The 14,825-nt window shown below is 44.6% G+C and overlaps 1 protein-coding gene across 4 annotated transcripts in view; it reads right to left on the bottom strand.

The window, feature by feature from the left end:
• Window positions 1-14,825, bottom strand: part of LOC308071430 (uncharacterized protein) — a 96,072-nt gene that overhangs the window by 41,286 nt on the left and 39,961 nt on the right. For 2 of the 4 annotated variants that reach the window (XM_080406835.1, XM_080406836.1), the window contains exon 1: window positions 7,743-7,873. In XM_080406835.1, the coding sequence (XP_080262961.1) occupies window positions 7,743-7,772 (30 nt within the window). In that variant the 5' untranslated portion in view covers window positions 7,773-7,873. Of the gene's footprint in view, window positions 1-3,854; window positions 3,954-4,068; window positions 6,238-7,742; window positions 7,892-8,049; window positions 8,098-14,825 lie in introns of those variants that run through there. The other 2 variants (XR_013931201.1, XR_013931200.1) reach the window with 2 other exon arrangements.

The following is a 14,825-nucleotide window of genomic DNA, read 5'->3' as shown; positions in this document are numbered from 1 at the left end:
AGCCACCCCACCAGGCGCTGCTCCCGCTGCTCGGGGGAGCTCCATGTAGGTTGGGAAGGAGGTCCAGCACCGCCTGCCTCCCCCGTGGCCTCCAGCCCATCAGCGCAGGTCTCAGCCAGCACCCGGTCTCCTGGCCCTGCCTGAGCAGCTGGGGTGGTGGCATCAGCCTGTTCAGGTTCCCGCAGCTCTCGCATGACTCGTGCTGGTACAAACAATGCTCAGAACAGCTTCTGCGGGGGATGAAAAACAGCCCTCTCTCCTTGCACGGTCGTCCCATCCTCCCCCATGGAAAAATCAATAACTCAGAAACTAAAAAACGTCTGGATCTGTTGTGTTTCCATTGTCCCAGGTCCCAGCTGTGATCTTCTTTACAGTCAAGCAGTAATTTGATGGAAGCTGTTGTTGTACCCTCTATCTGAATATATTTCTTTGATAACAGTGTTCAGCACGTGCACCTGGCCTGAAAACTTGTATTACCCGACAACAAAGTATAAAACGAATTCTGAAAGCCACCAAATTTGAATGTTAAAAGGCTGTTTTCTGAGCATCGTGGCATTCCCTGTAAATCACTAATGGCAAAATGAAAGACTTTATGATACTGTTACTAACAGACAAAGTTAATTATTACGATTTTTGAAATGCTGGAAACAGGATACCTACGCATATAAAAACATAGTGATTTATTTTAATGCATTTTATAAGTAAATTCTTAACAGATGGATGGAGCACCAGAAGGGTAACACAAGGGAGTCAGCAGGTGGACAGAGAAGCCAAGAACAGACTGGCACTGATCAGATTATCAAATCCAAATACCTTGAGACAAGCACAAGCTGCCCACGAAATAGGCTGGCGCTGACCAGATAAACAAGCAAAAATAGCAGGGAACAGCAGACCTTTCGCAGCATCCATTTCCAGACCCAGGGCTCCTTCCTGGGGGCTACTACACTGCCACAGAGACTTCCAACAGCCATGTCCCACATGCCCAAGGCTGATGAGGCTGCACGATTGGAGACAAAGTACTGTAGGTTCCCAGGACTGGTGGCAGGAATTCGCTGCCTCGCACATACGCATGAGCACATGCCCAGTCTCTTTGGCACTATCCTATACACACACATACACAAGTGTTTTGAGAGCTCCCCATTGTTAATGTGTCCTTATATATTTGTTCTTGCCAGAGCAAATCAAAACAAGCAGGCTGTCATTCAGCTGCTACAAATAATCCTTCTCACTTTGCCCAAATAAAGAACCGGTTTTTAGAACAATTATAGAGCTAATGTTGAGGTATGCCTTTGTCTTCTCCTGCTTTCTGATGTTACCTGTCCTGTTTCAACCTCATGTTGACTTCTCCAGCTGTCCATCCCTGGCATGCAGCTCTCACCTAGGTCCAGCTGTCATTCCAGAGGTGGGCCTTCACCAAAGTCCATACCAGCATCACCACAGGAAGGTACTTTCACTTAGGGCTGAAGGGCTGGCCAGGACACAGTTCTTAACTCCTGGCCAGCTGAACAATTTGAAGTATACTCCTGACCTTCAGCTTCCACTCAGAACAACCAACTTCAGCACGTTTAGGTAAGGTTATTCCATGTACACATTTTGCCACAATTAGTAACAGGTCTCTTCACCACTTTTATTGCCTTATCATCCTATTTCCCTAGTGAAAAAAATAACTTCCTTGTAATACTATCTTTAAAAAATGAGGGAATACTAACTCTGGCTCCAGACCAGCAGAGCTCTCGCCCACACACCTAGCCCTGGTCATGGATGCTGGCTCGCTAGACTCAGGGAGGGATTCCATGTGCATAAGGCACAGCAACAGCCTTACTGAGAAACAGAGAGACAGAAACATCACAGCATTAAGTGCTCAAAATAAGGAGACTCAAAACCTGCAGAAGAAATCAATCTTTCTGGGTCTCTTCTGCTACAATGATCATAGGTGTTGATGTAACAGTTACAAAAAATCCCTCTCCATAAAAACTTGTAATATGTATGTCAGTAGTATCTTTTAACAAGATCATCCTGAGGAACGGTCAATGTTGCCATTCCACTTGTTACTTCACATCTTTATATATTTCTCTTGACAGGCCCTTAACAGTTGAAAAGATTGTACATGATGGTTTAGAGGAAGGGGAGCTCTGACTGGCAAAACCAGAATCCTAACCATAACTAAGGTTTGGTTTCTTTCTCTTATCCTTATAGAATTAGGAAAATAATTACCTACTCAGAACATATTTTCAGAGATTACTATATCCATGTTACACATCTGCAAAAAGTCAAGGAGTTATGCTTGTCAGAAGAGAGGTAAGAGCCTTGCATATTAAAATATAACTGAAACAATCTTTTGCTATCCTATAAACATTTCCTGGACTAAATCCCACCTGGTCCCTTGCTGTTCTGAAAGCAGTTGCACAGTTTAATAGCATCTAGATAGGATTACAGTAATTCCTTGTTTGCACTTCTGCCAGCATTGCCATTGCAGAAGCTGCGTTTTGTGCTCCGTGCCGCAGCCTAAGAGCGGGGCCATCATGAGGCTTCGCTACCAGATCCTCCCCTCGCTGCAGAACAAGGTTCCTCTCAACCTTTCCAGACAGAAAGAGGCTTGAGAATAGATTACTGAAGTTAATTTTTAGCTACACACTAAGATCATTAAGGTCTCATCTTGTAGTCCAAGGAGAATCATTAAACACAAGTGAAGTCAGCTAAAGACCGAGTGCCTTGTTTCATTAGTACTTAACTATTGTTCACCATAAATCTCGAATGAGGTATTTTGGACAGTGTGCTTTACCCTTCTGTTTTGCAGATTTACTGCTTTCCTGTGGCTCCTTCTCCCAGACCTTCTTTCCTGTGTTTGCTTTATTTTACTTTTTAACAGAAAAACTTTCCTCGGGCGCTTGCAATGTAATTTTCAGCCACAATCTATTTAATACTTTACATGTGATTCTGCCAACGTTCTTCGAGTGACGATGCAAATAAATAAGCCAGCACCTTTTTACGGTTGCTGTAAAGACTGATTTTTCCCCTTGGCCGAGTTTTCTACACATTTGTGTATTGACTTAATTCTCAGTGATCAAATCACATATTGGCTTCTGGATACAGCACTGATACATGTAAACTGGGATGTGCCTAACAAGCCAAAATACTGCTAGTCAAGATTTCCAAAAATGACTGACTGCTTTGTGTGGTCAGCTTGCAACTTTTTCAGCATGTTGTTTCTCAGGTTTTTTGGTGGGGTTTGTTTGTTGGTTGGTTGGTTTTCGAAGAGGGTCCCCCGTGGAGAGTCGGCCAAGTCACGACAGTCACACCAATATGGCTACATGCCGCGCTCACTTTATTAAACAAACAGGTTATATTTATAACTTTAACCGACCGCCCACCCGACTTTACACACAGGTGATTGGATAAAAGTCTCTGGCCATGCGGGCGTCTGTGTCGCTGGTCGGTGAGCGCGCTGCAGGCGCCTGATCAGAGTGTGCCAAGGAGAGTGTGTTGATTTCGCGGTTCCCAGGACTTGCTCTGCACCTGGCTTCTTGTTTGTGCACAGCTTGTTTTCTTTCTCACCCTGCTTGCTCCCAGGACAATTTAAAGTTGCTCTGCAGCTTCAACTAACAGGCCTGGGTTGTCCGACCTGGACAATGGTAACATATGTCCTCGGTCCTTTAAAAATGCCTCCACAGGTTTTGGGGTTGTTTTTTTTTGGAAATGTAGGCCCTCAAAATAACTATTCCTTTCAAAAAATTCTAGCTGCGTGCTTTGTTCAAGCAGTGTTCCCATGAAATACAAAACATGAAACACAAGCAAGTGCTTCTGCCAGCCTTGACATAAAACATTTAAATGACAGCAGCAGATACAGTGAAGCTGTAAGAACCAACAGGTCTTTCAGCATCCAGGCCACAACAAAAGTGTCCAGCACACGCAGACTTCCATTGCAAACAGTCTCGGTAGTTGTGGCAATCATGCTGGTGAAAGGATGCAAAAGGAGGCAAGATTCGCAGGGAGGAAAAACGTATTTTAGTAAGTCAACGAATAGTTGACTTCTGGTAGAGCTGGAAAAAAAATACACACAGCTCCTACCTGAGAACTGAAACAGAAGCTGTAAATGTTATCCATTGTCACCATTTGTAGGAAAACTGGAAGTTCTAATGAAGACTTGGCTCAGTATCACTCTGCCATTAATATCTATAGGCAAACGGAAGCCTTGTGTTGCTTTACTCCTGTTTACCTGTTTTAATAGCACCCAGCTGAAACATTCAAAACCTGGTTAATATCCAAACACCAGGTATTTTGCTGCCTGACTTTTAGCAGTGAACTGAGAAACCAAAGCTTAATCTACCAGAAAGCCTGAGGCAAAAAAAGAGCACTTTGCTGTCCTCATCCTCAGGGTCATAGCAGGATCAGGTCCCAGACGTGCGGCCATGCTACAGCCAGTGCTCACCAGCCACACATCTACCACATTAAATGGTATTATCCAAGCCTAAGTTTATCAATACCAGCTTAACTTCGCACTGAGGATTCGTTCTTGGATTATACCCACCTAACTAATTAAGATTACAGTCCAGCCAGACAACGTGGATGCGCGTGGTGAGGAGAAAATAACTCCTCAGACACCGTGGCCACACTTCTAATCTCTTAGCCAAGACCTTCCATGTCCTTTGATGTCCGGTGGAAATAAGCACAAGACACAATGTAATTCTGCTAGTGCAAATACATCTGTCATATCGTGTTAAACAGCATTTTTCTTTTCGAACTTGGTTTCTATTTCTTTTGAGATCCCCAGCAAGTGAGATTCCTGGCAGCTATTGTCGCTCTGTCGAAGCACAGAGAACCCCCCCAGCCCGCGCCCAGCCGAGGACTTGTTAATAAGCCTTTGATGAGTGAAAGTCAGCAACATCTGTGCTGCGCCTGCCCTGGGCGCTGAGCTGCTGCGCCAGCTCCAGCGGGTCGTGCTGGCCAGGGCTCCGCAGCCACTGTCAAACCACACTTGGAACAGCACGTGGCTGCATCAGAGGGAGAGACGGCCAAGCGCTGGAGCTGCCTGGCACCTTTCTAATTACACAATGAGCTTACATTTCAGTTTAATAAGCTGACGTATTAAAACCGAAGCTTTTCACAAGAATGACTGCTCAGAGAGAGGTGGTGACAGAGGACTGCCGCTTGGCCTCCCGAGGAAGAGGAGGGAACCCGACAGCGCGGGCATCGCCTGGGATGGGGGGAGCTGGCCGCAGGCCTGGCACTGGACCTCTGCAGCTGGGGTGAGCCGCTGAGCAAGAAGGCTGCAGAGCCAGTCAGTGTCTCTCAGTCGCAGTTAATCCTACAGATGATGGGAATTGCATAACTCTGCAAACATGTAATTAGAGTCTCTGTCTGGAATAAAGTTCAGAATCGGGATATAAAATTGTTTCAGAATAAAGAACTGAGTCAAGGTTTTCTTCATCCCCAAAGATGCTCTAGTGGAAAGCCTGCTCCAGCTTTCTTCCCTCTTCCTTCCCCTTTACAAGGTGTCCAAGGCCTCACTACTCCAAGGCTGAACAGAGATGAATCTCACAATCCCAAGCAACGTTAAAGTTCTCTTCTCAATTCTTCCTTTTAAGCCCTGGCTTTAATTTGCCAGCCTGGCATTTCACAGATGATGGGAATGGATTGCTGTGTTCGAGTCTGCAGGCACCACGTTCACAATGCTTGTATCCCAAGGACAGCAGAAGCATGGTCACTGTTCGAAAAGCCTCACTAGAGATCCAGGGGAAAAGGTGTGACCAGAGACTACAGGCAGAAGCAAGGACAACCTGAGCTCTGGCATCTGATGAAATCAAAATCGTTCCCCAGCAGCTTGTTGCCTAGACAAAACAAGGCACTGATCCAGTGTTTGACCTTACACCTTTTAAAGCGCCAGAGTACTTATATTAAGTGTGTACTTAAGTGTTTTGCTGGAGCAGCCCTTCCCAGGCTCATCTCTCTGTGGCTCCAAGCACGTGGTCAGGTAATACCCAGGTAAAGCAGCAACCTCAGTCAGGGCTCAGGAACAGTGACAAAAAATAGCATTCAGCTTGCATGCAGCACAGGGCGAGCTAGATGGCATAAAGTGAAACGTTAATCAGTTGTGCTAGATAAGATGCCAGGAGAAAAGTTGACCCTGGCACATGCGCTGGACTTGCAGTGAAGCAAGGAACGCTTGCAGGAGGGCTGGAACATGCATCTTGTGAGATGACAGGCCTGTCACTCCTTCCAGCCCTAGAGATGTATCTGCTGGGAATACCACCAGGGATGCCATTAATGTTTTGGAGTTAAACATGTTAATAATGGACACGCTAGGGAATCACCCCCTACCAAAAAAAAGAAAGAAAAAGTAAAACAGACAAAACCTCTGTAAGACTGTAATGGGCCAAAGTACACCAAAAATCAGCATGAAAGCAATTTCCACATACACACTGTCACTGCACCTCCTCTGCGTTTTGCAACAGAGCATTTAAAAGGTCAAATAAAAAGACTTTGTTTGCAATGTAAAAGTCAATGGCTTGAAAACATGTTACACAGTAATCTGCCGGCACCGAGTGGTGCCTCTTCCGAGCTGCCTTGCCATGCTGATTGCAATGCAATTTACACAGCTGGGCAGGCCCACAGGTGGCCAAAGCATGCCAGGCAGGTGGCTGCCTGTTAAGAGAGTGAAGGATTATGCAAAAGAGAGGACATTTCCCAGGGAACGAGATTTCATCTCCTGTTAACACCAGTGACCACCTAAAGCAGGTGCCCACAAATACAGGGGGGCATAAATGCAGGTTTCAGTGTAACATGGGACACTCACAGCAACCACCTAATCATGGCAATGATTTGACAAGCGCCTTCTGCATAAAGAGAGCCACAAGCCCCCTCAAACTTTAAAAATCCCTCCAGCTGGTGAAAGTGGAACATCTTTTAAAAGGTCTTTCCTGGCACATGCTGAATACAAGCTGCAGAGACGTGCAGAGTCAGGTTTTACTGCTGCTAAACCAGCACCCCGGCAGCATCATGGAGGAACATCTGGATCAGAAGGCAACCCAGAGTCTTGACTGTTAGGGTCATCTGAATTCCTCTTCCTTATTTCTCTGCGTGCCCACCAAGACACCTGTTAGGCTAGCTACCACAGCATTTTACAGATACCAAGGAAACACTATCCCCTCACTTAGTCCAGAGTTGCAGCATGCCTGTAATTAGGTAGGACAAGAACAGACGGAAGGGAAAAGCTAAACCTGCTGGCTCAGTTTATCTGCAAGCCATCAGTGGCAGACTGCCACTCCACAGCCTCACAGTTCTCTCCTTTCTTATGTCCTGTCACTCCTATCTGATACAGAGCATTTAAACGCTACAGAAAAATCTAGACCAGATAAATATACCTGCCTGCTTAGTCACCATCAACAAAGATTCCTCAGGTTCATCAGACAGCAATATCAGACAATATCTTAGCATAATCCACAAACTTATAACAAAGATTTAATATTATCTGTGTACAAATGAGTCCAGTAAAATAAAATAAAGGCTAACAGCCACCTGTTTCATGACAGAAACTTCCATAAATGTCATGAAATTTTATGCTCTCATAAAACAGTGCAATGGAAAAAAAAACCCTTCCATTATTTCACTACAAGGGGCAAAAGCTTTCATGGTACTTGCCAGGACTTGTTCAGAGAAACACAAAAATAAGCACAGAGAAACATATTGAGAAAAAGGACAAGGCAGTAAAATTACCCAGAAAGCGGCTGATAATTGAGGCTTACCAGCATGTCTTTGCATGACGGTGCTCTCATGTCACAGTTTTTGATTGCAGGATTTCTGGGACACAGACTGTGTCGTCCTCCCCTCTAATAATGATTTGCAGTTTTTACCACCAAATTTATCCCAGCCTGAGCAAGAGTCTGAATCACACCTGTGAGGAGGAAGAAAACAACAGTAATGCATTTCTTTTGTAAATAAACTGAAGCCAAGCTGGGGCACAGTGAGGATGGAAACCCAGTCAACTGTCCACTTCATCCTAGTAATAATTTTGACACAAATACTGGCACAACCATAGTCCAGATTACTCACCTTCTTTTCTATTCATCAGTTTATGGATTGCTGTGCGTATGTCAGCTCCTGAAAAAAACAAGAGAATAGCACTGCAAGATACAAAAATATCAGTGTTTTGTCCCCATGTTCTGCATTGCTTGGAAATCTTCTGTTGAAAATTTTCTGCTCACACGTAATTTATATGAACAATGGGAAGTATGCAAAGTTTGAAAAAACTAAGCTGCAGAAAAATAAAAATTAATCAAAATAACTCAGTAACATCAAAGTATCCTATTTTGAACATATATATATTCAAAAGAGCACATTAATTTTTCATTTCAATGTTATTTTTAAACTTCATTTCACAACTGTCTCAACCACTCCGTTCTCATTCTGCTGCGCTCTGGCAGTGCCAGCTGCCCTGGCACCTTTGCTGCATGGCTGCCGGCACCACAAAGCTCTCTTCAGCTTGTTCGTGTCTGCCAACCCCAAGTCATTTCAGCCAAATATTTCTAGTAACAGTCCCTCTCATCAACATCACAAAATCAGAAACGTGACGTGCTCTCCGTTAGGGCTTTGTCCATTTTAAAAACCTCTATGCACGGCAGAAGAAAAGAACTCTTCCTGCGGACTGGTCACCTGGATGTTTGCGATGGGTAATTGCTGCCCAGCGACAGCAGAAGCCTACAGAAGCTTCCAAGTTGTCTGCAAATATTAAGGACGGTCCCCAACAGGATAGATTAATGGGGGTGATGCAAGAAAAAACATTAAGGGACGCAACATAAATGCAACAGCCATGAGTTATGCGTTTACCTTGTTAATGTAAGTAGCATGCATTGTGTGCCTAGGCTATTGGTATTAAAAAAAAAAAAAAAAAAAGTGTATACATGCCAGGTATCTGCAAGGCTGTGTGTAATACATCCTTTGAAGCACACTTGCTAACATGAGGTTTTACTGCCTCGTCTTTGGTAAACTTCTTGACTAGAGGTGCTTCCAGAAACAAACAAACAGAACAACTCCAGCTTGTTAGTCTCAACACTTTGCTTAAATTCCTGGTGAGAGATCTGTTGCCCCCAATTCCCTGAGGTTTATCAAAATTAGTTCCCACAGTGAATTACTGAAGGAGGGCCAAGGGAACAGCCCGCCCTACCCGACAGGTCAGTGGGTGGCATCACACATTTCAAAACCCTTCTGCGTACTTCGGAATTTAAAATCATGTGCAGCAAATATCTGGCAACTTTTGACATGGCCAAGAAGGGAAGCGGACAAGTAGCAAATTCACTGTACACAAGCAACTGCAATGTGTTTCAGATCTTATGCAATATTTAAATCTCAACTCCCAGGATGCAGTGTCCTGTATCAGTACTAATGACTAAAACTATTGAAAGTCATTAAAGAACTTACTAATCAGTCTCTTAATTGAGGCTATCTGCTTCCCATTACACAGAGACAAATTAAGCAGGTTAAAACAGTTCCCAGCAAACATCTGTTGAAGCAACCCAAAATTAATGATAAATAAAACCAAGTTCCCTTTGTGGTTGATTCTTCTCCCATCTGTACCTATAAACATGCTATCAGTACTCATCAATCCAAAACAACTTTGAAGTACCTTCCCATCCTCTCGCAACATCTTCCCACTAGCCTCTTAATCAGTGGTGAACACGAACTGCAACGCTCTTTTCCCCACTTGAACATGTTCACTTGCCCACTTGCAGCCACCGCGGTGCTGCCTACACCTGGCAGCGCAGCGCGCTGAGCCGTGCCAGCACCATCCGTCAGCCCACTCCTGCCTGCGTGCCCTCTGCAGGGCAGCACACCGGTGCCCGTCCCCTCGGGCCAGAGCTGAAAAGAGACAGAGGGTGCGGAGCCGCAACAATGCGGTGGGTAGGGAACTGCATTTCAGTGTCACCACGGCGGTGCAGATGACGTGCCACGCTGTGGATAGCCCAGCAGTCACCCGTGCTGCTCCTTGCCCTGGCAGTACCTAGCAACACAGGTGCTGGACTCTGCACTTGCCAGGTAGCTAGTAGCAGCCAATATTTTTTTAAAAAAATAAAGTAGTGAAATCCCAATACTAGACCCACTGAGAAAGTGCTAGTAACTATCCACATTGCCTGCTCAAATGCTAATTGGTACATTGGAGAAATAGATGTAGTACACCATCTGGGCAGATCTCCAGAGTCATTTTCGAGAAAGGTATGTTCAGCACTGCATGTACTGGGCAAGGCTCTTCCTCCGCCTCAGCGCTCCCAGCACCGTTCAATATAGCGCACAGCATGCTCTGCGCATTGGCTGGTGCCCGAGCAGATAACCGTGATCTTCCTTCCCCCAGAGGCAGCTATCTCCAGACGTCAGTAAATTAGAGAGTCTCCTTGACACTGATAGACAAGTTGTCATGGAGCTATTTTTCTCTTTAACAGAGCTGCAGAGAGCTCTGCCTGCGTGTCTGGCTCATGATAAATGGCCCAAGGTATTCATTTGCTCACTTGCTTATTGCATTGTCCACTAATACCTTTGCTCCAAGTACTCGCGTTGCTGTTGCTGCATGGTGCCTGGCTCCCACACTCCCCCACAGGCAGCAGCTATTTTGACAATAAGAGATTTTAAAGGGTGTTAAGATCAAAGACCTTCTGCAACAGCTACTTGGTCTAGCAAAGTGCAACACAAACAACGTTCCCCAGGCCAGGAGGAACCTCTCCAGACCTCACCGAGCACCAGGCGTGTGACAGCTCTCATTCCCCTGCAGTGCTCCCCTCTTCCCCAGCTCTGAACATGGCACAGAGCTGGTCCGGGCAGCTGGCCGAGGCTGATCAGTACCAGGAGATGAACGATTCACTGGGGAACCTACCCTTGCCATCCGTCATGCCGGTATGGAAAAGCCTGACTTCTGAGGGGTCTGGGGTATAAATACATACTCATAACCACCTGGATAGATTTTCAAACTAGCTAGATGTCCAGCTGAAATCGAAGTTGATGAAAATACTGGTATTAATAAGAATTAAGCATATTTCCAGAAAAAGTAAGCTTTGAGAAAATCCTAGTGGGCACCTAGCTGCCTCTTCAGGCACCATTACCTTTTAAATAATGTCCCTCAGTGACAAGAAATGTCTGCCTTTGTTTAACACGCCCATACAAAAGCTCAGATAAAATTCCACAGAAGATGGCTAGGGAAAAGCTGCATTCGCAATTGAGTTGCCTTAGTGAATACAAGCAAATGAACTTGGAAGGTCACTGACATCTCTTGGCTGCCAGCCCACAGCCTGGTTTCGGAGCAGGGGACACAAGCAGCCCAGGCGCTGTGCACGTGGTGGCCCACAAATGCCGGCCAGAGCTCCCCTCTGCCGAATGAGAGGTACTGTACACATAGACTGGTAAATTGGGAATCTTATGGTTAGTTATTGCTGAAACAAGGTCATTTGAATCTCTCATCTATTACAGAACTTTGGCATTTACATTTTAATAACAATTTTCACCTTCCTTTCATGTTTTACATGTGCAGATGGATTTGACACATGCTACCAAGCGCTTCTTTGTGAATCTACATTTTGGGGATTTTTTTCCTTTCCAAACAAGAAAGCTGTTCTACGAAATCTAATGCACAAGTTGTCTGTCCTCCAGCTTCATCAATGCCAAGTTTCTAAGCAAGAGCCATCGGGAAGCTTTCAATCACATACAGTCCAGACAGAGCTTTTACATATGAAATGCAACAAAAAGCCCACCAATGCCCCAGAACCAGCAGGGAGAGGCAAGTTTGCAGGCACAGACGACAGCACTGGCATCCGTAGGACCTTGCTGATTATCATGGATGCAAGAAAAAGCAGGAATCTAAAATCTGAACTGCAGCTGTGCAGCAGGACCAAGGCAAGGCGGGGAGAACAGTCCTGGTGAGAGCACACTAAGAGCTTCCTTTAATCGTATATCCTCAGCAGCAGAGACACGAGTTAATACTGGCTAGGCACAGACCCATCCCAATGGTCCTTCTCAAACCAGAGATTTCACATCAGAGACCTCCCAATGAAAGAAACCTGCATCTAGCACCTTGGCATCTGAACTCAGAAATTACCATTTTCAATTATTGCCTTACCTCAACAAACATGGCAATTCACAGGGGACAAGAGGATTTGCAAAACCAACCTCAGCTCTTACGAACTGAACTCAGCAAATCCAAGTTAGAAAAATCCTCTGCAACCTTGCACAAACACACCTTCAAGCTGGCACTCAAACTGCACTGAGCTAGCTCGTGCTTTTTCATCCTGGGAGAACAGAGGCAAGTGCACGGAAAACACGAGGGGGGTTTTTACGGTTGTATCACTGCTCTGGAAAGCTTACTCAGGAATCCATTATTAATGTTCAGATGATGGTGTGGACAGTTAACAGCGTTGACCCAAGGATGCAGACATGTGGCTTTCTGCAGAGAAAAGCAGACCAAACCCTGGAGGTCTGCCGCGTAAATGCTCTGAGCACCCAAAGTCTCAGACTGAAGATATGTAAGGAACAGTGTTTTGGAAGCATTGCATGACCCCACTTCACAAACCAGAGTCACAAAAATAAAGAAGGAAATACATTTTTCTTTTCTTTTGATCTACTGCTGGTAGACTACTAGACTGAATTCATACTGCTGGTTGTGTCACACCCTCCTTCTCCTCTTCCTACATCTTTCATGTGCAAGCAGGCATATTAACTCAAACGTATCTCAGAGACATCCCAGCTTTTTCTGCACAGCTGAGACACAAAATTTCCTAAAGAAAGAAGCTGCTAGGGCATATAAAGCAGGTCAAAATAGTAAGACAAAAATACTTAAGTGGCAGAAATTCTCTAGTTAGAGTTGCTGCTGGGTCCTATGCTGCCTCCACATCTTGAGAGTTTTGTATTATCATATTTTATAGAATATTGGATGAAAGGTGTCATCAGGAGAAATGGTGAGGAACATGAGAATAACACCAGAAAAGAAGAAAAGCAGGTAAGTTATCATCAGAAAACCTAGCCAGTTACAGATTTAAAGGATAATCTTAGTTTAATTTCTTCTGCTCTCCCAGGTCTCCCAGGTCCCAAACAGACCCTGGCAATCAGCCTGTGAATGTACACCCTTTGGAAGGTTTTGCAGAGCTAGCAATTATCATAAAATGGCATTTTAAATGTTTTCTACTCCTAATTGTCCATATCACCACCCGCTATAACAAGGGCACTGCACAAAGTTTTTCAGAAGGAAGCTGCTTCATGCACCTCTGGCTGGAGACAGTCTATACTGAACTCTGACCCCTTCGGATGGGATAAATTAGCAAGGCTCATGCAAAAAAAAATTACTCTTTCTTCTGATTCTGCACCATCTGGCTACACACACAGCTACGAGCACTTGATCAGACTAAGTATCTGACATGAGCTCACAAAGAGCAGGAAAAGATTTGATTGTTAGGTTTTCCAGAAAAAAGATGAAAAAATGTTTGAAAAAAACTTGGCTCCAAATTTATCCAGGACATGGTTTTTCAGCCTTCAGAGTGAAAATGCATGAGATGGAAATAGTCCGGTTCAGCCCCAGCACAACACAAAAGCTGTCCCACCTACCACAGAAAGGCAAAAGGGGATTTTGACTCCTTGCAGCCATCCCATTGGTATGAAATTGGCAGCCATGATATAATTGTATCCAACGCTTTTGATGGTTGAAAAAAGTTAATTAGAACTTCTGAAACAATGAGACATCCAATTTTTCAAATATGATTCATCCTGTGTCTGAACTAGTCTCCTGAGGGTCATTTTCATAGTAAATTAATCTTTCTAATGTCAGACGTAAATTATCAGCAGTGACACCATGACCATGGTGTCAGCAGCAGCAATGGCCTTGCTGCAGACAGGCATGGTAGTGACACTGATGATATCGAGTCTGACAATGTAAAAAATTAGCTTACAATTAAAATAACTCCAATGACATCAAATGCAAAAGAGGCTCATTCAGACCTTGACCAAGCCTGCCTCTAGTTGCAAGCTCTGTTTCTTCAATTTTCCCATCCGGAGATGATGGGGCTAACACCACTAGCCTTCTCTGTACAGTGCTTGAGTGGTGCTGTCAAAAAGTGCCAGACACCTTGACAAAAGCCACCTATTCCTGCTGCTCCTAGTCAGTGGAGAGACAAAAGCTCCAATGACTGTTGCTGGGACCTTTTAGGGAGGGAGGAGATGGATGGGTACCAAACCAGCTGATACATCCCTGTTGGACATGCACTGATCATATTGCCTTCTAGTCACTCAGACATGGACATGAGCCTTAACAATTAATCAGAGTCACAGTATGGTTTGCATTGGAAGAAACCTTCAAGATCACCCAGTTCCAACCCCCTGCCACGGGCAGGGGCACCTTCCACTAGCCCAGGCTGCCCCAAGCCCCATTCAGCTTGGCCCTGAACGCATATTAAACAAGATTTCTTTTTCGCTTGACTTTAAGCACTGAGTATTACAGCAGAAGCTCCTGAGCTCAGTTCAGTTGTGAAATTCTAAGAAGTCACAACACGCACTGGGAGTTGGGTAAATAAAACTCTTCTAACTATTCAACAGCCTTTGCCTTGGAGATCACAGCACTCTTTTAAGGAGTTTTAAGCCATTAAATGAATACATCCTGGAAGCAATTTTGTCTGCTGCCTGTTTGCAAGCGGGTCAGATAATATGATAATATTTCATATTTTTCTTGGCAAGATGAACTTCAGAACTGGGTTCTAGCAAATATACTCTGTGATCTAAACCATCATTTGATATGTCATCAAAATTCTACAACATCTGACCAAATATTTTTTTTATTTTTTTTTTTTTGTCAAGCACTCTTGCCA

Source organism: Falco punctatus, assembly GCF_963210335.1.
Source record: "Falco punctatus genome assembly, chromosome: 11".
In the NCBI taxonomy this organism is placed as follows: domain Eukaryota; kingdom Metazoa; phylum Chordata; class Aves; order Falconiformes; family Falconidae; genus Falco; species Falco punctatus.
This window is presented reverse-complemented; position numbering and strand designations above follow the sequence as displayed.